The sequence below is a fragment of the Brassica napus genome, chromosome C1 (assembly GCF_020379485.1).
Source record: "Brassica napus cultivar Da-Ae chromosome C1, Da-Ae, whole genome shotgun sequence".
In the NCBI taxonomy this organism is placed as follows: Eukaryota; Viridiplantae; Streptophyta; class Magnoliopsida; order Brassicales; family Brassicaceae; genus Brassica; species Brassica napus.
Window position 1 is genome coordinate 37,712,836 of NC_063444.1, and position 22,175 is coordinate 37,735,010.

Genomic DNA, 22,175 nt, shown 5'->3' on the forward strand with positions numbered 1-22,175 from the left:
CCAGTTTCCTAGGATTTAGAGTTTGGAGTATGGCTCAAAAGTTTTGTTTTTCATATATACTCTTTGTGTATTACAATTTTATTGAAATGAAATGAAATCAAAGAATCGTTTCTGGCATAAAAATATAAAATGAAATTTCGATAGTTAGAGGTGTTTCTTGCAAATATTTTGTTCTGTATTTCAAATTAATTATTATATAAATATTTTGTTTTTAGAATAAAGCAGAAAAGGGTTAAACCCTTTGTGTCTTCTTCCTCTGGCGCCGTCGTTCAATCTCTCTAAAAACCCTTCTCAAGCGAGAAGTTCTTCAATCTTCTTCGTTGTTAAACCGTAAGTGCTTTTTCTTTTACTTGAACGGTTTATGTCAATCTAGGAGTATAGCGTCTTATTAAATCTCAAAACTGACGACGTTCTACTGTAATAGACCTTACCTAGGTTAAGAGTAAAGCTACAATCTTTCGTCGTCCTTAGTTTGTGTGATATTCAAAGGTTATGGAGTCTTTTCTTCGATGACATAGAAACCCTAGTTTCAGAAACTCTAAATTTAATTGTTTTTTTTTTTTTTTTTTTTTTTTGCTGTTGTTCCTGTAATGATTAATTTTATCAAATTTGGAGCAGATGTCATTTGAAGATGATTTCGTGGAAGATGATGAGATGAACATGATTGATGAAAACGGAGCAGCATCTGACTCCGAAGCTGAATCTCTTTCAGATTCAGATGACAACGACATCACTGAGAAGTTATCCGAGCCGACAAAGACCGCTGTCTACAACAGAGACGGGCTTCTTGATAAGCTTCAAGACATTAGCTGGCCAGAAGACATTGACTGGACTCACAAGCTCACCGTCGAGATCGAGCAAGGACAAGCCGTCGACGTGAACGACGACCTCGCTAGAGAGATGGCTTTCTACACTCAAGCCCTCCAAGGGACAAGGCAGGCTTTCCAGAAGCTCCAGGAGATGGGACTACCCTTTCTCAGACCCGCGGATTACTACGCGGAGATGGTGAAGTCAGACACGCACATGGAGAAAGTGAAGTCTAAGCTTCTGTGCGAGAAGAAACAGATGGAGGAGATGGAAGAGAGGAGGAAAGCTAGGGATAACAAGAAGATGGCTAAGGAAGTACAGTCTCAGAAGATGAAGGAGAGGGCCAAGCAGAAGAAGGATGAGATTGAGTCTGTTAAGAAGTGGAGGAAACAGAGGCAGCAGAGTGGGTTTAGTGAGAAAGGTGGGGCGGGGGAGCTTGATCTTGAGTTTGGTAATGGTAAGAGTTTCCAGAGAGGTGGTGGTGGTAAGAAGAGGCCTGGTGTGTCTCCTGGTGATAGGTCAGGAGGGAAAGGGAAGGCTGCTTCGAGGATGAACAATAAGAAGAGGCAGTTTAGGGACTCCAAGTTTGGTCATGGTGGAAGGAAAGGGTTGAGCAAGCAGAACACTGCAGAGACGACTAATGATTTCAAAGGCGGGTTTCGTGGAGGCAAAGCTGGTGGAAACAAGAGACAGAAGAGATGAACAAGGTTTGTTCATCTATAAACCCATAAACTGTTTTGTCAATCTTTGGATTTTATGTATTGAGAGAATGTTTTTTTTTTCTTGGTTTGTAAGACCCTCTTGAGGAAGGGTTTTTGAGGACCAATATCTTTAGTTGCAATGTTGTACTAATGATTTCTTTGAGTTATTAACAAAGGTCCATTTGTTTCAAAGATAACAAGATGTTTCTTCTTTGAATCAATCTTTTAAATTTATCATCCAACAATAATAAGACTTTGTAAGTACTTTACCAGTGATTTTAAAAGGTTCTAGTACCATGGATTAAAAGTTTACTCAAGCCATCTCTTAGAAAAATCCTTCTCTCGTTCATTGGGCATGATAAATTCTGTTTTGTTCTCTTTCACCAAACATGGTTTGCTTGGTGATGTCCTATGCACTGTAGTCCAATTATGGGAGATTGAATATACATGATTTGGAGGAGAACTTGGAAGATTAAAGTTCTTTCTTTTAGTGTCTGTCTTCTCTGTTTAAGTTTTTTTCATAATTATTAAACACCTCAAAACTAAAAAGTAAGCACATATCTGCAACGGTGACTCCCTCTTCCTCTACCATTTGTATGAATCTTGGGAAGTTTATAACCATAGGGTTTCTAAATAATATTCAAACCTAAAGAAATTGCAACAAGAACCTTAAAACTTTTCTTAAAGGAACACATTTAAACATTATCACTAGTTTTTGCAATAAATTACTGACAAGTTTCCCCCCTTTTTGTGGCGTTTGATTTGAGATTTATATTGGAAAAGGATTTACATGCAATATATGAGGTGGAACTGTAATGTAAATAGTTCTCTTAGGGAATTTGAAAATACGTTATACTACTAATATATAGGCCTGGGACTTTTATCCGAGATCCGAATTCGATCCGAGATTCGATCCGGATCCGATCCAAAAATCCGGATATCCGGAGAGGCCGAATCCGGATCCGGATAGTAAAATGTTGGATCCGTCAAAGCCGGATCCGGATCCGGATATCTTAATTTTTAAGTCCGGATATCCGGATCCGTAAGTTTTATTAATAAATATTTCAAAAATAGTAATATCTATATATAAAAATTAATTTTATTTAATATATTTTCATTTTTATAATAATATATATAAATTTTATGTAAATTTTGTAATATTGTACATAGAAATAATTAAAGATGTTATATATATATATTTTAAATTATTGTTAATATTTTATATATATATATTAATATTATTTTTTATTTATTTTAAGGATCCAAATCCGGATCCGGATATCCGCCGGATATTACAATTTTTAGGAGGATATCCGACACCCGGATATCCGAGAACCCCGGATCCGGATAAGGATAATAAAATTATGGATCCGCCGGATAAGGATCCGGATCCGGATACCTTAAAATTGCCCGGATATCCGATCCGTCCCAGGCCTACTAATATATACCTTTAACTGATTACTAACAGATTTAAATTGTTATTGATCATAGAAGCATGACGCACGCACTAAAAGATAAAATAAAATAATATGCGAGTGTCATAGTCATGCTATTCGAAGTGCAACAAAACCTGGTGACAAGACACGTAGTAACATCATAGAGAATCCTTGTGGTTGTGGTACTTATCTCCCGTACCACGTTCCACCCAAGTGTTATCCATATCTTCTAATGTTTGTATTTTTCTTAAACATCAAATTGTAACATTAACTTGTAAACACATTTTATCACACCAAAAAGAAAACTTGATGAACACATAACTATTAGAAGCAGACTGTAAATTAAAATTGATTATCATCTTAGATGTTTAAAACATGCACGTTTCGCAACATCCAAACCAATTCTATAAAATTTGTATATGCTAATAAAATCCATTTTATATCTCTCACAAACTTCTAGTTTTATGTTTTCACCCATATTTTTAGTGTTTGGATAAACGTTTGAGTATTGCCCAATCGTAGTTTTGTTGTATAGGAACACTCGTCGCCATGCATGTCAATCTCTCTTTCCTATATAAACCAAAACCATCTCCATCCTTTTCTTTCAAGAAGAAATACATCAACAACAAAAAAAATGGCGATCAACAAATTAACCATAACACTTTTCCTTCTCATATCCTTAGCTGTTTTCCACTGCTTGGCCTTCCGGGTGGAGGTCCAAGAGTTCGAACCACCACAACAAGAGGGACAAGAAGGTCACGGTGGGGGCTCCGGCGAGGGATGGGATGAAGAGGCAACAAAGAACCCATACCACTTTGGGCGGTGGAGTTTCAAGAATTTCTTTCAATCACAGGAAGGTTTTGTGAAAATGTTACCCAAGTTCACTAAACGCTCATCGACTCTCTTCCGTGGAATAGAAAACTACCGCTTCTTTTTCCAGGAGATGCAACCTAACACTTTCCTTGTTCCTCACCATTTAGATGCCGATTACGTGTTTCTAGTCGTACAAGGTTATATCCATTCTTTTCAATCTTGTAGTACACTTCTAGTAGTACTAAAAAAACTTAATTTGATTAAAAAATCATATTAGGGAAGGGAGTGATTGGTTTTGTGACGGATACGGAAAATGAATCCTTTCAAATAACGAAAGGTGATGTGGTGAGAGTCCCATCCAGCGTCACACACTTTTTCGCGAACACCAACGGCACCGTTCCTCTCCGTCTCGCCAAGATCGCCGTCCCCGCCAACGTTCCTGGACACTTCCAGGTCCTTTATTTAATTTTTTTACATCTTATATTTTTTTTTTTTGCACTTAACTAATTTTAATATGTTGTTATTTAACCTCGATATTTTTTGCAGGTTTTCTTCCCTTCTCATTCCGGGTTTCACCAATCCTATTTCACTGGGTTTAGTAAAGATGTACTCACGGCCAGTTTCAACGTACGCTTCTTAACTTCCTTTCATCTTTTAATATATGTTATATAACACATATACGAGTCTAGGGCAGTTTTGTGAATTTCACGAGATGAGATATATGATTACAAGTTTTGTATTATGGAATCTATAGGTACCGGAAGAATTGCTAGGAAGATTGATTAGGAGACCACAACAACAAGTGGGACAAGGGATTATAAGGAGAGTTTCTCCAGACCAGATCAAAGAACTTACAGAACACGCTATTTCTCCTTCAAACAAACACAAAAACAAAAAGGATAAGCACAAAGACAAGGACAGGAGCACGTTCGGGAGCCCTTTCAATCTCCTTACACAAGATGCAATCTACTCCAACGACTTTGGCCGTTACCACGAGGCACATCCCAAAAAGTTTAGTCAACTCCAAGACCTTGACATTGCTGTCGGTTGGGTTAACATGACACAGGTTCACACTCAATAATCTTTAAATAGTTCCGACCGCTTTTGATGGATCAGTTACTAATTAATCTAAAAGTTGGGTTGTGCAACTATGCAGGGGTCTTTGTTCCTTCCTCAGTATAATTCAGAGACAACCTTTGTAACGTTTGTTGAGAATGGTTGCGCCCGCTATGAGATGGCTAGTCCTTACACATTCCAAGGAGAGCAACAACAGCCCTGGTTTGGACCAGGACAAGAAGAAGAAGTAGAAGAAGAAATGAGTGGACAAGTACACAAGATTGTATCACGCGTGTGTAAAGGCGAAGTTTTTATCCTTCCGGCAGGTCATCCATTTGCTATACTCTCACAGGATGAAAACTTTGTCGCGGTAGGGTTTGGTATTCATGCATCCAACAGCACAAGAACGTTCCTTGCAGGTCAAGAAATATAATTTTTAATTGATATTTTTATTCCCACAATTCGTAGTGTGTCTCACTCTGTAAGACAACTGTTTGTTTGGATTTATAGGGCAAGATAATATGCTGAGCAATATCAACACGGTGGCGACGAGGCTGAGCTTTGGTCTGGGAAGCAAAATGGCGGAGAAGTTGTTCACGAGCCAAAACTATTCCCACTTTGCACCTACGACTCCTCGCCATCAATTTCCAGAGAAACCCAAGCCATCCTTTCAATCAATCTTCAACCTAGCCGGTTTTTGATAATGCAAAAAAAAAAAAAAAGAAGGTCAAGTACATGTCTGACGGTGTAATAAAAGTACGGTGACGTTCCGTAACTTTCGTCTTGCAGAGTTTCTTGAGTTGTATACATGTTTGTAACGGATTTCCTCTGTTTTATAAATAATAAAACCTCCGTATCTGTGTTGATTATTGGTTGGGTGGATCTTTTCTATAAAAAACTCCAGATTGGGAATTTATTTTATGAAAACCAATAATCTGAAAATGTTACTTGGTAAAATATATGTCAGAGACTAAATTATGCGCTACCAAGCAGGTTAAGTGGTGCAGGAAACTGAATACCAATCTTGCTTAAAGACGATAAAATGAAAAGGTTGGACAAAAGAAGTGACCGGGCCTACAATGAATGCTCATTTTATATGGAGGCTCCTTTTCTTGTGATATCACTATTATATCATCTGACGTCTAATTGAACATAATGAATTTACCCGAGTAGTAAGAGCACCATTATCGCGGTATACTAACCAGAGTTTTAAAGTATGGATCCCGCAGAGTTCATTAAAAACGTATGCAGAAGTAGCGAGATAGGAGATGTTTTTGGTCTGTTTTTAGTGCTGTTTGCGGACCCTACTTACACGTGGCGGTCCGTGATTGGTTTCTTCTTTTAAAAAAAATAAAATAAAAATAAGAAACCCAAAATAATTTGTGCGATAATAATGGTGCTCTAAAAATCAACAACACAAGTAGGCATGCGGGTTAACCAGGTCGGTTTTGTTAACCGAAGTTTTGGTTCGATTTCGGCTAATTCAGTTTCTTAATTTTGTCACCAGACTGAAATGAAGTTTTGGTTTTGTTGTTAAATTTTGGACAAGATCTGGTTACCAGTTCAGTTTTGTTAACCGAAGTTATGGTTCGGTTTCGATTAATTTTCATCTTCACTTCAAAAAATACCATTTGTTTGTTTTTAATATTTACAAATATTATAAATACTGTTTACTTTAAATTTTTTTGATAATTATAATTTTTTTATAACTTCTTTATTTAATTTAGTTTACATAATTATACAATTTTTATATCAATTTTTTCTTTCTTCTAAATTTTATATAAGTAAATTTAATATATTTTAACAAAATTAAACAGATAAAATTTTATCTAAAAGAATAATTTCAAATATATACATAAATTAAAATATTAACAAAAATTTTATTTTTAAATATAATTTTAATTTAAAATTTTATTATTGTACATGGTATAGGAAAACACCTGGAATCTAATTCAACGCAAAAAAAACTTTATATCTAATTGAATGTCTAATTGAAGGAGTAAGATGTTAAAAAGATTTTTAAAAAGATCTCCAGTCTGTCGTAGGCAAATATCTTTGTTAAGAAATTTAAAGAAAAAAACACTAAATATGTCAATGTTTTTCATAGGCAAAGTTTCTCAAACTTAAAAGTCCAATATACGTACAATACTCATGAACTCGTTTGACTAATAAAAAGGCATCTAAAAATATTATTAAGAATAACACAATAATTATGGAATGAAACAAGAAAAAAAAAAAAAAAAAAGACAAAGAAGGCAAGCGGGCAATTAGGGTTCAAAATAAAGAAACTTCTCCATCACTACTGGTGTTACCGTTCCATATACCTATCTCAATGACCTCATACTCATCCTCGCCTCTAATCACGACGGTGTGTAACGCATTCACTGGGGAATTGTTGGGAGCAGTAATCTCATCCGCAGGAACACTTGAGTCACAAGAAAACCTAGTTTGGCACAGAGGGCAACTGGCATTTTTTGGGTCGACGCAATCTACGTGAAACAAATGAAAACAGTGTGGTATAACCCTCACAGTCTCATTTACGTGAAACTCATTCAAACAGGCAGAGCATTGTTGAGAGATATTCTCTTCTTCTTCTTCGCTGGTTCTCAACTCTGGTGAGTAAAACATGAAATGGTCATCATCATGGTCGTTGCTTAACCCTCCAGATGAGGAGACTCCGTCATGAATGTCGTTTCTGCGCCAACATTTGTCAACGACAACGTAACAGGTTACAAGTAGGAAAGCTGCTGCCAAGAATCCTATCACACCGGCGGCTACGATATGAAAGTCCATAACTATACAAACAATAAAAGCTTTGGTGGAGGGAGGGAGGGGAGAATAATGAATGAATATTTTTATTTCAGAGGATGTTTACATTTATAGAAAACGATAATTGACAGAAATGGGGATAAAATATTTGAGAGAAGTAATTAGAATAACAGATTTGAGTGATTTGTGTAAGTTAGATCATTCTATACATATTGACATTCCTCAAGTGTAAATATACTTTAATTTCTTGTACAGAATTTAAGGATGGAACAAACATAAACTAATTTGAGTTTAAATTTTAAAATCCGGGGGAAAACTTGCGAATTGGTTTAGAACCCATAACCGAAGATAACCGAAAATCAGAAAGATCGGTTCGGTTAGGCATGCTCACGCAACTATCAACCAACCAGGATCCGTTTGAAAATCGGAATCGAGGGACAAGGAAGTGTAGAAGGAAGAAGATGGGTCTAGTGGGGAAGGGATTCGCGATCGTAGCGGCGGATACATCGGCGGTTCACAGCATCATGCTCCACAAAAACAACGAGGACAAGATCATGCTTCTCGACTCTCACAAGCTCGTTGCTGCCAGCGGCGAGCCAGGCGACCGTTAGTTTACCGATTCTCCTCTCTCTATATATATATTTATATATATATATATATATATGTGTGAGAGTGATTAGTTTCGAATTTGGGGGTTTGATTAGGGTGGAGTACGTTCAGAAGAACGTGTCCTTGTACAAGTTCCGCAACGGCATCCCTTTGACCACCGCCGCCGCCGCCAACTTCACTCGCGGCGAGCTCGCCACTGCTTTGAGAAAGGTCTCCTCTCTCTCTCTGCTCTTATTAGTGTGCTTTATTGTTTGTTTAATTTGAAGCTTTCCTCTTGCTGATACCTAATATCTTCTTGAGTTTGTGGGTATCCATTTCATTTTTCTATGTTGATTATTATTGGTTGGTGTGACTGTAGGAGTTGTGTGTGAGTTTGAATTGTCTAGTTAAGCTTTGCCTCTGTTAGGCCTTCAGTTAAGGTTTGCCTCCTTAAAGCATGGTATCATATTTGAATTGTCTAGTTAAGTTATGTGCTTGAGTGTCATATAGAGCATGGTAAAGCGAATTGATTTGAACACTAGAAGAGTTCTCAAGTTTCCTTAAATTGTTATAGTCTGATATTATTGATGCTTCTTTTTTTATTTGTGGAAAAGATGAGAACTCGGATTGAAGGTTTCTCATGTCTAAGCTTTGTTTTAGACGCCCATGGCTTTTTCTGTGGATTTTCTTGTTTCTGTTATGTTTATGATTTTTTCTACGCTTATCATTGATCAGAATCCGTATTCCGTGAATATCCTGATGGCTGGCTACGACAATGAGAGTGGCGCATCCCTTTACTACATCGACTACATTGCAACCCTTCACAAAGTTGACAAGGGAGCTTTCGGTTACGGCTCCTACTTCTCCCTCTCCACCATGGACTGGCATTATCGCAGCGACATGTCTGTTGAAGAAGCCATCGAACTGGTCGACAAATGCATACTTGAGATCCGATCAAGACTGGTCGTTGCGCCTCCAAACTTTGTTATCAAGATTGTTGACAAAGACGGAGCTCGTGACTACGCTTGGCTTCAGGACGTCACAACTGCTGCTGTCTGAGTTAGTTTGATTTATGCTGTGTGGTGACATTTGCTTTTGTTGGGAGACTGTTTTTGACTTCTTTATTTAGTTCAAAAATCAACATTGAAGATCAAGCAAATGATGTATTTCTTCAGAATCTCACCCAAAACAATGACAATATCTCAAAACAAATATACCCAAAGCATAAATCAAATCACATGAAAAATACAAAGAGAAGCAAATGAACAATGACATCAGTAGAATTTGAGAGCTAGGAGGCTGACACCGAAGAAGAGAAGAGATGGTGAGAGAGTGTGGGCGGATGAAGGAGTGACAGAAGGTCGACTGGTGCTTCCTCCGTCGTCAGACCTAGGACCAGCACCGTCCACGGTTGGTGTAAAAGGTTTGGTTGTATCGGACTGTGGTGTCTGAGCTTCCGGAGTCGGCTCTGGAACTAGTGGAGTTGTTGCTGGACCTGGAGACATCGCCGGTCCAAATGTACCAGCAGGTCCTGTTCCAAACAAAAACTCTAATTAGTTAATCTTCCATGCAAAACTAATCATGTGATTTAGTTGAGATGATGATGTAAATAATTGTTTCTACCAGGAGCAGCAGCTGGAGCAATATTGGCTGTTCCAAAAATATAAGAAAATCATAAATAAAATATTAGAAAATTGATTTAGTCAGGTACATGAAAATGTAATGTTATAGAGATGAATGATTGTATATGCCTTTGCATTGAAGAGGGACTCTAGGCATGTTACAAGCACGTGGAAGAGAGACGGCGGTTGTACGGTTAATCGGAATATTAAAAGGAACGCTTCCGGTGACAATAAGACAGAGACATCCCATTCCTCCGGTAGTTAAAGACCTCAATGAGTTACAACAATCAGACGAAGGTGAAGTTCCATTAGTACTGCTGTTGGTTAAAATGCTCATACAAGGACCTACGGTCGTCATCATAGACGGAGTACATTGGCTAAGCGGCGGTTGCTGGCTACGAACTGGAGAAACTAGCACTGCGATTAAGGCCACTAACACAATCGTTAGTCCTGAGATCTTGGACATTGTAGATCAATTAAAGCTTGTTTGTTGTTCTTGTGTTTGAAGGAGTGTTGTTATGAAGTAGTAAGCAATTGTGGTTTTATAGGTAGACAAAAGTGGAGGGAACGAGGCAAGTGTGTATAGGTCAACTACTATAACTAATTGTGTTCTTTTTTCGTTTAATAGGGTCGTTTGTGGTAGTGACTTGCCAATGAGGTGCATACACGTGCATAGAGAATTGTGGTAGATAGCTATCTAATTATCTAATTGGTGTCTGTGTTAGATGAACCACTCATCCATGGTTGGTTCTGTTTTTGTAACTAATCAAGAGATTCCATTTTAACTTGTGCACATGAATTTCTTGTTGAGTTATGACAAAATGATCTTAAGTCCCAACTGAGATTTATCGACACGTGTTAGTCAAGTCAAACAAATGGGTCAATCTGAAAAAACCTCTATATTGTTTATTGTAATAAGCAGAACTCTTAAAACCTCAATCACGAAGTAGTTCAACAACCCAGCCAAAGACCACCGTCGACCGATCCCAAAACAAACTGAATGAATTCTGTTCACAACACAACACACTTCGTGTCCGAACAGAGCAAAATAAACCGTTAGAAAAGTAGGGGGGAAAGTTGGTCACCAATATTAAAGCCACCTTTTATCATTTTTAACTCCTTCAAAACTTATTTATTATTATTTTTTTTTTCTTTGATCAAATTTCAAAACTTATTTATATCCTTCATTTAATCCCCCAAAGACTCCATAAATCAAATCAAACAAACACAACAAAACAAAACTCCAAAAGGATTAGATTCTCTCCAAACACGAGGAAATATGAAAATGGGAAGAGTTCTAGTGTTGCTTACAGTTTTTATGGCTGTGATGTCTTCTACAAGAGTCTCTGCTCAGTCCAGTTGCACAACCGCGTTGATCAGCATGTCTCCCTGTCTCAACTACATAACAGGAAACACTACCTCTCCTTCTCAGCAATGCTGTAGTCAGCTAGGTAATGTAGTCAGGTCTTCTCCTGACTGTCTGTGTCAAGCCCTCAACGGTGGAGGCTCTCAGCTTGGGATCAACGTTAACCAAACGCAGGCTCTTGCTTTGCCTAGGGCTTGTAATGTTCAAACTCCTCCTGTCAGTCGCTGTAACAACGGTAAGAGAATTTCAAGAAAATCAAGATTGTTCCAAACCCCCCCCCACAAAACTTGTGAATTTTATGAAGTATTATAACATTTTTTAGGTGGTGGTTCTACTACTGACTCTCCTACAGATTCACCAAATTCTTCAGGTAAATGAAATTATAAAAACATGCAATGAAGACACACCGATCTCCGTATATACTATGTTATCTAATGCACTCATTTTGGGAATAGGACCAGGAAATGGATCGAAAACTGTGCCAGTAGGAGAAGGAGATGGATCACACGGAAGCTCTATCAAGATCTCATATCGTCTTCTTACCTTCCTTTCCGTGGCTTCCTACATCGCAATCTTCTTGAAATACTGATTTCTTCTCATCCATGTTTATCCTGAAACCGATGAAGCTTTTATGCCACACTCGGATTGCATTTTTTTGTTAATCCCTATTTATTCACATTTCGTTGAGATGTGTAATGTATTTTATCCTCTATGAATCCCTACTTTAAGGGTAGCATGTTCGATCTCTTTACCTTTAATAATAAGCATTATTTTCCAAATTACAAATTTGAAAAACAGAACATTAACCCTCCAAATAGTAATCCGAATGTTTTGGGTTCAAAACTCAAGAGCCAGAGATAGTGGATGGAAAAGTAAAAAGTATCCCAAATGAGAGAAGAATTTGTTTCAACTTTCGTACGAATCATAGCATCTCCAACCCAACCATATTATGTTTCTCGCTTTAAAATATAGTTGAATGAAAGAACTCTATTCTTCATTTTACTATAAATTAAGAAATAAGTTTGCTTTATAAATAAAACTAGAATTTGATCCGTACACCTGTGCAGATATTCGTTTTTTCTTTTTTAAATAAATATTTATACTGTACAAACAGTAGTCTATATTTTAAAAATTTACTGTATGAAATAATTATTTAATATGGCATTTTTAAATAATTTTTTATACTTTATGTTGAGTCATTTTATTTCGGTTTTCAAACTATTAGAATATGAATCACGCGCACAAATGTATTTTTTATTTTTTGTATGGACCAAACACGAGGAAACATGAAAATGGGAAGAGTTCTAGAGTTGCTTACAGTTTTTATGGCTGTGATGTCTTCTGCAAGAGTCTCTGCTCAGTCCAGTTGCACAACCGCGTTGATCAGCATGTCTCCCTGTCTCAACTACATAACAGGAAACACTACCTCTCCTTCTCAGCAATGCTGTAGTCAGCTAGGTAATGTAGTCAGGTCTTCTCCTGACTGTTTGTGTCAAGCCCTCAACGGTGGAGGCTCTCAGCTTGGGATCAACGTTAACCAAACGCAGGCTCTTGCTTTGCCTAGGGCTTGTAATGTTCAAACTCCTCCTGTCAGTCGCTGTAACAACGGTAAGAGAATTTCAAGAAAATCAAGATTGTTCCAAACCCCCCAAAAAACTTGTGAATTTTATGAAGTATTATAACATTTTTTAGGTGGTGGTTCTACTACTGACTCTCCTACAGATTCACCAAACTCTTCAGGTAAATGAAATTATAAAAACATGCAATGAAGACACACCAATCTCCGTATATACTATGTTATCTAATGCACTCATTTTGTGATGTAGCGGAAGCTTTATAGGATAGAACTAGAGATCCATTTATTCTTCGAATACCCGGAAAACTATGATAATCACAAAGATCTTATTTAATCTAAGAATACGTAAGATCAATGTCTTTTTAAATTCGTTGAGATCATCAATGATCTACCGAAAACAAGGAATAAAAGAGAGAACTCTCAATTTTTATTAATCAAATCATAAACTCATAAATTGAATAAAAACTTAAGCCTAGACGGTTATAAATAATAAAATCATAAAACCCTAAAACAATAAACATAGTTATCTAAATAACAAATAAAATAAATAATAAATATTTGGAAATATCTCAAATATTTATCTGCTTCATTCTCTCCGAGTTGGAAAAGATTCGTCCTCAAATCTTAACCGAGGTCTTCAATTCCAAAACCTAGTCCACGAGAACGAAACTTCTCTTTTTCTTTTTTTCTTAACCTTCCAATGACAAAAATCTTCATGTCGCCTAACCAGCCGGTGACAAAATTCTTCGCACCACCAAGTATATTGTTGCTTTGTGTCAAGGGACCTTATTTGCACGGCAACATTAGGAAAAGCTTTCAACGTGTCTTCTCCATATATTGTTCCAGACATCATAGCATGGTATGTGACTTTGTTAGATTCTCCACGGGATTGACATAGTCCATGTCATAGATATCTTCTACCAATACCAAACAACGAAGTGGATCGATTGAAAGATTCTTCGTAGTCTGATTTTGGAGAAAGATCTCTTCATCTTCATAAATATCCCAAATTGGATCTCCATGAATTTCTCTCAGCTCCGCACAGAGATCATCACATGAAACAAAGGTATTGGAAAGAGGCTTTCAAAGAAAGATGAAGCCTATACTCTACCCTCCGGTAAAGCGTGTATCAGGATTCTGAACTCCGTCATAGAAAAGAACATGAAGTCTTGGGAGCCGTTTGTCATTGGACAATTCTACTCTGACTCTCCCTCCCAAGGTACTCTGCATAACATCGTCAATGGTATCTGGAGTAAACACCATAGGGACATTGTGGTGTCGAAAATGGAAGGCTTCTCTTTTCTGTTTCGCATTCCTAATGCGTCGACGAGGAATAGAGTCATAAAACAAAAATTATGGCAAATAGAAGGCCAGACAATGTTTGTAGACAAATGGGAACCTGGAGTGGTACTTGTCAAGCCAGAGCTCACCTCAGCTCCCATTTGGCTCGAGCTAAGGAAGGTCCCCTTTCAGTTCTTCAATGAAAACGGATTGGAACGGATTGCGGGACTGGTTGGTCACCCTGAGTTCCTTCATCCAGCAACTGCTAACAAGACTAATCTGGAAGTTGCAAAAGTCTTTACTGTCATTGATCCCAGGAAGCCTCTCCCTGAGGCGGTAAAGGTTCAGTTTGACTCAGGAGAAATCTGTAGAGTGTTGATATCAAGTCCTTGGATGCCTCCGGTTTGTGATCTGTGCAAGGAGATTGGCCACATTTCCAAGCGATGTCCAAAAATCCCCAAGACCTGTGCGTACTGCAAGTCCCCTGATCATGCTCTACCTCACTGTCCAAAGAAGGTTAGGCAGGAGGGCCAAGGAAAAAAGACTAGGCGTGGAAGATCGAAGGACAAAAGGACTGAGGCAGGTGTTAGTTACAACTCTATTTCAACTCGTTCCGCCACCCCAAAAGATCAGGAGCAGCCCCGAGTTCAGAAGTCTTTGGCTGGTGGAGGTGAGCTCAAGTGGATCCAAACGAACTCCCCTGCCAACCAAGCCATTACTTCAGGTTCTCTACAGGTGGAGGTTGCTGCGAACTCCAAGCTCGGTACAGCAACTGATAGGGTAATAGGCGAGACTAGCGGCACTATTCCGAATGCGCAAAGAGAGCTGCCAAGAAGTAGCTCCCGCTCTGGTCAGTCTGACGTCCAACCGGACTCCTCGGACGTGGAGTCCTCTGACTCAGAACTTGAAGAAGGAGAATTCAGCAAGCATGAACCAGATTTTGAAGTCGTACGGAACAGGAAAAGATTCTCAGGTCAGAAAGGGAAACGGGGCAGGGGCCCCAAAATCAATTAATTTATGTCGACAGACATTTTTTGCTGGAATGTACGTGGTCTTAATAAATTCAATCACCGCAGCGGATTACGTAAATGGTTTCGGAAAAAAAATCCTCTTTTTGGCGGTCTACTCGAGACTCATGTCAAGCAGCCTAAAATGTAAAAAATTGTTTCGGATATCTTCCCGGGGTGGTATTCTGTTGATAACTACGTTTTTTCGCCTCTGGGTAAAATTTGGCTAATCTGGCACCCGTCTATTTTGGTCACGGTTATTTTGAAATCTCTTCAGATGGTCACTGTTGATGTTACTTGGCCCTCTCCTCAATCATACCTCATCATTTCGATCATCTACGCTTCGAATGATGCGGCGGATAGGACCTTGCTATTGTCTGAACTTCTGGATCTCGCTACTACCCACAGACTGGGCTCCAAGGCATGGTTAATTCCTGGAGATTTTAACCAGATAAGAGACCCTTTTGAACGAGCCAACTTCTGTGTTGCCCCCACTTGTGGTAGAGCCAATCTCCTATGGGCCTCTCAAATCTCCTATACACATATTACTTTAATGAAACATGAATATCCGATTTTGCCCTTTTGCATTTTTGAAATTATTAATTTAAATCATAAAAAAAGAAATTCAAATTTCAAATTTTCAAATTTTTAAATTTTCAAATTTTCAAATTTTCAAAATTTTCAAATTTCGGATACTACATTATACTGTATAGTTTAACTTAGTTTTACTGGGTTATACTTCGTTCTACTGGGTAATATTGATGTTAAGTTATACTTGAGTTATACTTAGTACTACTGAATGTAGTTATACCAGATTATAATTAGTTATACTGAGTACTACCGAGTGTAGTTATACTGAGTTATAATCTGTCATGCCAAGTTATACTAAGTTGTACTCAGTCATGCTAAGTTATACTAAGTTATACTCAGTCATACCGAGTTATACATGAATTATACTACGTAAACTATGTACTACTGAGTGAGTTGTACCGAGTTCGACTGAGTTAATAACACCGAGTTAAACTGAATCTAGATCTGAAGAGAATCTGAAGATGGAATAAATACAACCACGAAAAATACTGTAAAAGAAGAAGAATAAGAACAATAAGAACCCTAAATCATAGAAAACCTAAAAACTTATTCAAAACACTAAATCAAAATCATCAAGAACAAAAATAAACTCTAGATCGAAACAAACACACAATATTCCTCATAAAACGAAACCCTAATCTGAAATCACAGATCCATAACTATAAATGTAAATAGACTTCGAGCTCTTTTTTCCTTCAATTCCTTCATCTTCTTCGCCGTTTTCTTCAATTCCTTCATCAGATTGAGTGGCTATGGATAAGTTTCACGAAGGATTGAAGAAGAAAAAAGAAACAGAAGAACAGTTTGTAGATAGAAAGGATTCGGGAAAAGAAAGAGATGACGCCGCAGAGAAAAGAAAAAGAAAAGAAGAAAAGAAGAGAATAAGAAAATCAGAATCGATTGTTGTATATAGTAGGGTTAAGGGCATTAAGGTAATTAGCTTAATTTTTTGCAATAAAAAAATTCAAAACTAAAATAGTTTTTAGATGGGTCTTTTGAAGATTACACGATGAGATGTGGGGGTAGGGAAGGTGTTAACTCCTTTTGAACACTCGTTCCCTGTGACTCTAAATATGGATAAGAGGATAAGAGATTTCAACCAATGCTTGTTTGATATAAATTTGGAGGACCTGAACTTCAGAGGAAACACATTCACTTGGTGGAATAAGCGCAAGAGCTCTCCAATAGCTAAGAAGCTAGACCGCTTCCTTGCAAATGGAGAGTGGCACTCTGTTTTCCCTGCTTCGGTTGCTCTCTTCGGTAATCCTGATTTCTCGGACCATGCAGTCATTACAGTCTCTCTTGAGCCTGGTCAGCCAAGGGCTAAGAAGCCGTTTAGATTCTACAACTTTCTCATCCAGAGCCCAGACTTCCTCGACATGATCGCTGAGAACTGGTACTCTTTCAACGTCATAGGTTCTGCGATGTTCAGACTCTCTATAAAGCTCAAACTACTAAAGCAAAGCATCAGAACCTATAGTCATCAAAACTTCTCTGGTATTGAAAAAAAGACAGCTGCTGCGCACAAGATTCTTTTGGGAGCTCAATCAGCCATGCTTGCTGATCCAACAACAGATAATGCTTCCTTTGAGCTCCAAGCTCTGAATGCTTGGGAAGAACTATCGGCTGCCGAGACGGCGTTCTTTTATCAACGGTCACGCATCACTTGGTTATCTCTTGGTGATGGGAACTCTCGTCTGTTTCATAGGTATGCTGCTTCTCGTCAAGCTCTGAACCATATTCACTACTTAATCTCTGATTCAGGGGAGCGTATTGAGTCTCAAGAGGGTATTCAACTGCTCTGCGTAAACTACTTCTCTGATCTCCTTGGTAGCCCGGTCTCTGCCCCGATGTTTATCCAAAGTGACCTTGACCTCCTGTTTGACTTCAAGTGCTCAGCTGAGCAGATTATGAGTTTTGAAAAAAAATTCTCCGGTGAGGACGTCATGAACGCTTTCTTCTCCCTGCCGAGAAATAAAACCGGTGGCCCTGATGGCTACTCCTCTGAATTCTTCACAGCAACATGGTCTGTTATTGGTCCCAAAGTCACTGAGGCAGTCCTCGAATTCTTCAGCTCTGGAACGCTCCTCAAACAGTAGAACTCAACCTCTTTGGTTCTTGTACCAAAGAAACCGAACGCCTCGACAACTGCTGATTTCAGACTTATATCTTGTTTCAATACGGTCTACAAAGTAATTTCTAAAATGTTGGCTTCTCGACTCAAGGAAATTCTCCCTCTGATGATCTCGAAATCTCAGTCGGCGTTCATTCCCGGTCATCTTCTAGCAGAGAATGTTTTGCTGGCCACGGACCTTGTGAATGGCTACCACAACCGTTCCCTATCACCCCGTGGTATGCTTAAAATCGACCTGAGGAAGGCCTTTGACTGTGTCAGGTGGGATTTCATCCTAGCATCACTACGAGCCTTAGCTATCCCGGAGAGTTACATTCAACTGATCTCAGAATGCCTCACTTCGCCCTCCTTCTCTGTATCCGTCAATGGGGTTTCAGGGGGGTTCTTTAAAAGCACCAAGGGGATCCGGCAGGGTGATCCCCTATCACCGTATCTCTTTGTCTTGGCTATGGAATGTCTGTCTCGGCTTCTCATGTCTCGCTACGAGATGGGTGCTATTGGCTATCACCCCGGAACTGAGAATCTAAAGATCTCACATCTTATGTTTGCGGATGATGTCATGGTTTTCTTCGACGGGAGTGATATCTTGCATATTTCTAATGTTTTATCCATTCACCCATGTGCATTTTGATCATATAGATTAGGATTTAGCCATGTTTAGGATGCATTTTGCATGCATGAGTCCTTATCAGGTATTGGAGTGCCACATGGAGTTCTTGGAGACATTTGGGTGCAATTGGAGTCCCAAAGAAGTGTTTAAAGTGATTATTGGGCGAGCACCTTACCGGAGCGACCAGTCCAGAGCGATTCCGTCAAGTCACTCTGATCTCCCTATCAGAGCGACCTTACCAGAGAGACAGGGAAGAGTCGCTCGCGTTTTGATCACCCGGAGACGCGAGAACGAGTCCGGAGCGACCTCTCGCAGCGACACAGCGAGTTCGCTCCGAAGCACGGAGCGACTACTCGGAGCGACGAGCGGAGGTCGCTCGCGTTTTGATCACTCGGAAATGCGAGAACGAGTCCGGAGCGACCTCTCGCAGCGACACAGCGAGGTCGCTCCCGAAGCACGGAGCGACTACTCGGAGCGACGAGCGGAGGTCGCTCGCGTTTGCATCACTCGGAAACGCGAGAACGAGTCCGGAGCGACCTCTCGCAGCGACACAGCGAGGTCGCTCCCGAAGCACGGAGCGACTACTCGGAGCGACGAGCGGAGGTCGCTCGCGTTTGCATCACTCGGAAACGCGAGAACGAGTCCGGAGCGACCTCTCGCAGCGACACAGCGAGGTCGCTCCCGAAGCACGGAGCGACTACTCGGAGCGACGAGCGGAGGTCGCTCCGCGTCTTATTTCTGCTCGAACTTATGATTTCTCAAGGGCCTTTTGGTCATTTCATGATGCACGTTTTTATTTTCTAAACCTATGTTTTAATACTCTGTAAGCCACCAGAAGGGGATCATCTTTGTTCTTAGGAAAAACCACCAAAAACCTTTGGAAAGTCATCTCTTGAATCAATTGATCAGTTTTGTTATTGAAATTCTGTGTTCTTATATCTATTTTCTTTGTGTTTCTCTACATGATTAATCTGAAATCCAACATGGGTTTAAGAGGAATCATGGAGATTAGTGAGTAATCCCCCTTTGAATTCATGGGTTAGGGAGATTAAGGGTGATTAGGTTAGAGCTAGGATGTTTTAGTGTAGATCATTCATATTTCCTTGCTAGCAGAGTGAACCTAATGCATCTTCTGAGTTGGCCACTCAGTTGTTGATCCTTAGGCATTTCTCACCCGAAAGGTGTTCGAGGAAATGCCCGAGACAACTCTTCCTAGCTTTTAGCATACTTTGCCAAAGACATTTGTTGTTAGAGGTGCTAAGATAGCCATTGGACTTGCTAGTTATGATTACTTTCATATTATTCAACCAAAGACATTTGATGCTTGGATTGTGTTAGTAAATGAACATTCATCTAGACATAGAGTTTGTTTAGGATTGTGTCTAAGCTTAAGGTTGATAGTTTGATTGATCGTTTGCCATCCTTAGTTCGAAACTTGATCACCCGAGGTCTAATCCCTATATCCATGAGTTCTCTTTTCCCATAGTTAAGAAAGTATCATTTAGTTATTCCTTTTAGTTAGTTATAGTTTAAAAACCCTTTTAAAACCATTGGTTGCACTTAGATTAAGTGATTACTTGCATTCTCGGTGCTTTCTCATCTCTCAGAACTGGTTCGACAATCATTTATACTACAACATTTGTCTTAGGAGCCTTGAAAACTCCTAACATCAAATTGGCGCCGTTGCCAAATTCTGAGTAGATTTAAACATTGAGATTTAGTCAATTGCTTGAGACTAAGTCATTTTTATTTTCTTTTGTTACTGACTCTTTTTCACCTCCTCTTATTCTACAGGTGTATGAACTTGCGGAGCAACGGTCCATCAAACCTAGTTCCACGAGCTGCAGACATCAGAGCTTTAGAGAGAGAGTGTGCTAGAAAGAAAAGAGAAGAAGAGCAACAGGCTCAACTGCAAAGACTGAACACTGATATGGGAGACGTTCATCAGCATGATGCAGGCGTCAATGGCGCTAATAACAATGCTCCAGCTAACCAACAGCGAGCAGCTCGACCCATTGGCACTTACGATCGCCCCAACATTCATGGTCATAGATTGGGAATCCGAGCACCCGCTGTGGCAGCCAACAACTTTGAGATCAAATCAGGACTCCTCAACGTGATCGAGAACAACAAGTATCATGGCTTGGCTCTAGAGGATCCATTTGATCACTTGGACAGGTTCGACAGCTACTGTGGGTTGTCAAAAACCAATGGTGTGTCCGAAGACGCCTTAAAGCTCAAGCTATTCCCTTTCTCTTTGGGGGATAAGGCACGTCAGTGGGAGAAGTCTCTACCCAGCGACTCTATCACCACTTGGGATGATTGCAAGAGAGCATTCTTGGAGAAGTTCTTCTCTACTTCAAGAACTGCTAAGCTGAGAAATGAGATTTCCAGCTTTCAACAGAAGGGCTTGGAAGGATTCAGTGAAGCCTGGGAGAGATTCAAGGGCTACCAAGCTCAATGCCCACACCATGGTTTCTCTAAGGAGAGTTTGCTGAGCACATTCTACCGTGGTGCTCTTCCTAAGTACAGGGCCAGACTGGATACAGCTAGCAATGGGTTCTTCTTGGGGAGAACTGAGGAGGATGCAGAGGAGCTGGTTGACAACATGGTTAAAAGTGATGCAGTCTACAGTGGAGACCACGACAGAGGTAGTAGAACAGATGATAAGCAGACGAGGAAGGAGTTGAAGGCTCTACAAGATAAGATAGACATCCTCATTGCTGACAAAGCTACCCAAGAGCAGCTGCACTTTGTTGGCAACCCAAGCCAAGAGACACCAGTTGTTGTCCATGAAGTTGAGGGTTTGGAAGGTCAGGAAGAGCTGTGTTTCATCAACAACAATGGTAGCTGGTACAAGAAAGAGCCCAACTTTCAGTACAACAACTACCAACAGAAATCCTATTCCAACAACCAACAGAGTGGTTATCAGCCTCGGAATAATCAGCAAGGCAGCTATCAACCTCAGCAAAACCCTCCTCCTGGTTTCAACAACAAGGGCAACCATTCTTCCCAACAGCAATCTAATCCCTCTACCTCAACTCCTCAGGTCAACACCACTGAAGCTCTACTGAAACAAATCCTGGAGTCTCAAACAAGAAGTGAGAAGCATGTTGGCTATGAGTTGAAGAACCTTCACTCAAAGATTGATGGGAGCTACAATGAGCTCAACAACAAGTTCAGAGCTTTGGAGAACCAGTTTGCTGCCATGAACACTCAACAAAATCGCCAACAAGGTTCTCTACCTGGAAAATCTGAGCAAAACCCAAAGGAAACCATGAAAGCTATCACTCTCAGGAGTGGTAAGGAGTTACCTCAGAGAACTCTCACCAAGGATGCTGAGAAACAAAGTGAGGGGGTTGCCATCAACATAGATGATGAAGTGGTGATTGTTGATGAGAAGATCAATGACGAGATCTTAGAGAAGATAGTGGAAGCAAAGGAAAAGGAAAGGTTGGAGAAGAGAAGAAAACAGTTAAGGATGGTGAAGTTGTCACTCCTGCCAGTGAAAGTTCTTTTGTTCCTCCTGCCTATGAGCCCAAGCTCCCATTCCCAGGTCGATTCAAGAGGCAGCTGCTAGAGAAGTACCAAGCTCTATTTGAAAAGCAAATGAGTGAAGTCCAGATCACAATGCCCATTATTGATGCTTTCATGCTGATTCCTCAATACAGCAAGTTCCTGAAAGATGCTGTAGCTGCAAAGAAGAAAGAGATGGAGGGCATGGTGATTCTCACTCATGAGTGCAGTGCTATCATTCAGAGGCTTGTCATTCCAAAGAAGCTAGAAGATCCAGGATGCTTCACATTACCTTGTGCTCT

The 22,175-nt window shown here is 39.7% G+C and overlaps 7 protein-coding genes and 1 non-coding gene across 9 annotated transcripts; 5 read left to right on the forward strand and 3 right to left on the reverse strand.

Moving 5' to 3' along the window:
- The first annotated feature begins 185 nt into the window (after positions 1–185).
- LOC106347026 (probable rRNA-processing protein EBP2 homolog) lies at positions 186–1,700 on the forward strand. Its single transcript, XM_013786512.3, has 2 exons — positions 186–330; positions 619–1,700. Exon 2 carries the CDS (start codon positions 619–621, stop codon positions 1,507–1,509), a length of 891 nt encoding a protein of 296 aa, XP_013641966.1. The 5' UTR covers positions 186–330; the 3' UTR covers positions 1,510–1,700.
- A 1,838-nt stretch (positions 1,701–3,538) lies between these two features.
- Positions 3,539–5,676, forward strand: LOC106347025 (vicilin-like seed storage protein At3g22640). The gene is made up of 6 exons (XM_013786511.3): positions 3,539–3,954; positions 4,035–4,210; positions 4,304–4,384; positions 4,512–4,823; positions 4,914–5,232; positions 5,324–5,676. The coding sequence occupies exons 1-6, from the start codon at positions 3,579–3,581 to the stop codon at positions 5,512–5,514; spliced, it is 1,455 nt and encodes a 484-aa protein (XP_013641965.1). The 5' UTR covers positions 3,539–3,578; the 3' UTR covers positions 5,515–5,676.
- Positions 5,677–7,087: 1,411 nt separating this feature from the next.
- LOC106349946 (RING-H2 finger protein ATL16) lies at positions 7,088–7,606 on the reverse strand. Its single transcript, XM_013789906.1, has one exon. The coding sequence runs from the start codon at positions 7,604–7,606 to the stop codon at positions 7,088–7,090; it is 519 nt and encodes a 172-aa protein (XP_013645360.1).
- Positions 7,607–7,639: 33 nt separating this feature from the next.
- LOC106351479 (proteasome subunit beta type-2-A-like) lies at positions 7,640–9,378 on the forward strand. Its single transcript, XM_022704703.2, has 3 exons — positions 7,640–8,188; positions 8,256–8,401; positions 8,906–9,378. The coding sequence occupies exons 1-3, from the start codon at positions 7,966–7,968 to the stop codon at positions 9,227–9,229; spliced, it is 693 nt and encodes a 230-aa protein (XP_022560424.2). The 5' UTR covers positions 7,640–7,965; the 3' UTR covers positions 9,230–9,378.
- Positions 9,314–10,326, reverse strand: LOC106351478 (non-specific lipid transfer protein GPI-anchored 20-like). Its single transcript, XM_013791275.3, has 3 exons — positions 9,922–10,326; positions 9,794–9,820; positions 9,314–9,701 (listed from the first exon to the last, which is right to left on the reverse strand). Exons 1-3 carry the CDS (start codon positions 10,256–10,258, stop codon positions 9,445–9,447), a joined length of 621 nt encoding a protein of 206 aa, XP_013646729.1. The 5' UTR covers positions 10,259–10,326; the 3' UTR covers positions 9,314–9,444.
- Positions 10,327–10,734: 408 nt separating this feature from the next.
- On the forward strand, positions 10,735–11,937 carry LOC106351477 (non-specific lipid transfer protein GPI-anchored 5-like). 2 transcript variants are annotated; one of them, XM_013791274.3, is made up of 3 exons: positions 10,735–11,393; positions 11,481–11,528; positions 11,614–11,937. In XM_013791274.3, exons 1-3 carry the CDS (start codon positions 11,072–11,074, stop codon positions 11,745–11,747), a joined length of 504 nt encoding a protein of 167 aa, XP_013646728.1. In that variant the 5' UTR covers positions 10,735–11,071; the 3' UTR covers positions 11,748–11,937. The 2 variants fall into 2 exon arrangements, with proteins under 2 accessions (XP_013646728.1, XP_048600362.1); XM_048744405.1 differs by having other exon boundaries at positions 10,931–11,393; positions 11,511–11,528.
- A 220-nt stretch (positions 11,938–12,157) lies between these two features.
- LOC106349945 (non-specific lipid transfer protein GPI-anchored 5-like) lies at positions 12,158–12,927 on the forward strand. Its single transcript, XM_013789905.2, has 2 exons — positions 12,158–12,766; positions 12,851–12,927. Exons 1-2 carry the CDS (start codon positions 12,424–12,426, stop codon positions 12,904–12,906), a joined length of 399 nt encoding a protein of 132 aa, XP_013645359.2. The 5' UTR covers positions 12,158–12,423; the 3' UTR covers positions 12,907–12,927.
- Positions 12,928–20,728: 7,801 nt separating this feature from the next.
- Positions 20,729–20,835, reverse strand: LOC125581058. The gene has a single exon (XR_007318769.1). It is a non-coding gene; the product is annotated as a small nucleolar RNA R71 (small nucleolar RNA).
- Between the last annotated feature and the right edge of the window lie 1,340 nt (positions 20,836–22,175).

Excerpts from the sequence above, each read along its gene's own strand:
- LOC106349946 (XM_013789906.1), bottom strand. The coding sequence starts at position 7,606 with ATGGACTTTCATATCGTAGCCGCCGGTGTGATAGGATTCTTGGCAGCA.
- LOC106347025 (XM_013786511.3), top strand. The coding sequence starts at position 3,579 with ATGGCGATCAACAAATTAACCATAACACTTTTCCTTCTCATATCCTTA. Across the intron at positions 3,955-4,034 it reads CGTGTTTCTAGTCGTACAAG|GGAAGGGAGTGATTGGTTTT; the intron begins GTTATATCCATT and ends AAATCATATTAG. Across the intron at positions 4,211-4,303 it reads ACGTTCCTGGACACTTCCAG|GTTTTCTTCCCTTCTCATTC; the intron begins GTCCTTTATTTA and ends TATTTTTTGCAG.
- LOC106347026 (XM_013786512.3), top strand. The coding sequence starts at position 619 with ATGTCATTTGAAGATGATTTCGTGGAAGATGATGAGATGAACATGATT.
- LOC106351477 (XM_013791274.3), top strand. The coding sequence starts at position 11,072 with ATGAAAATGGGAAGAGTTCTAGTGTTGCTTACAGTTTTTATGGCTGTG. Across the intron at positions 11,394-11,480 it reads TGTCAGTCGCTGTAACAACG|GTGGTGGTTCTACTACTGAC; the intron begins GTAAGAGAATTT and ends AACATTTTTTAG. Across the intron at positions 11,529-11,613 it reads AGATTCACCAAATTCTTCAG|GACCAGGAAATGGATCGAAA; the intron begins GTAAATGAAATT and ends TTTTGGGAATAG.
- LOC106349945 (XM_013789905.2), top strand. The coding sequence starts at position 12,424 with ATGGACCAAACACGAGGAAACATGAAAATGGGAAGAGTTCTAGAGTTG. Across the intron at positions 12,767-12,850 it reads TGTCAGTCGCTGTAACAACG|GTGGTGGTTCTACTACTGAC; the intron begins GTAAGAGAATTT and ends AACATTTTTTAG.
- LOC106351478 (XM_013791275.3), bottom strand. The coding sequence starts at position 10,258 with ATGTCCAAGATCTCAGGACTAACGATTGTGTTAGTGGCCTTAATCGCA. Across the intron at positions 9,821-9,921 it reads AGTCCCTCTTCAATGCAAAG|CCAATATTGCTCCAGCTGCT; the intron begins GCATATACAATC and ends TTTTTGGAACAG. Across the intron at positions 9,702-9,793 it reads TGCTCCAGCTGCTGCTCCTG|GACCTGCTGGTACATTTGGA; the intron begins GTAGAAACAATT and ends TGTTTGGAACAG.
- LOC106351479 (XM_022704703.2), top strand. The coding sequence starts at position 7,966 with ATGCTCACGCAACTATCAACCAACCAGGATCCGTTTGAAAATCGGAAT. Across the intron at positions 8,189-8,255 it reads CAGCGGCGAGCCAGGCGACC|TGATTAGTTTCGAATTTGGG; the intron begins GTTAGTTTACCG and ends TATGTGTGAGAG. Across the intron at positions 8,402-8,905 it reads TCGCCACTGCTTTGAGAAAG|AATCCGTATTCCGTGAATAT; the intron begins GTCTCCTCTCTC and ends ATCATTGATCAG.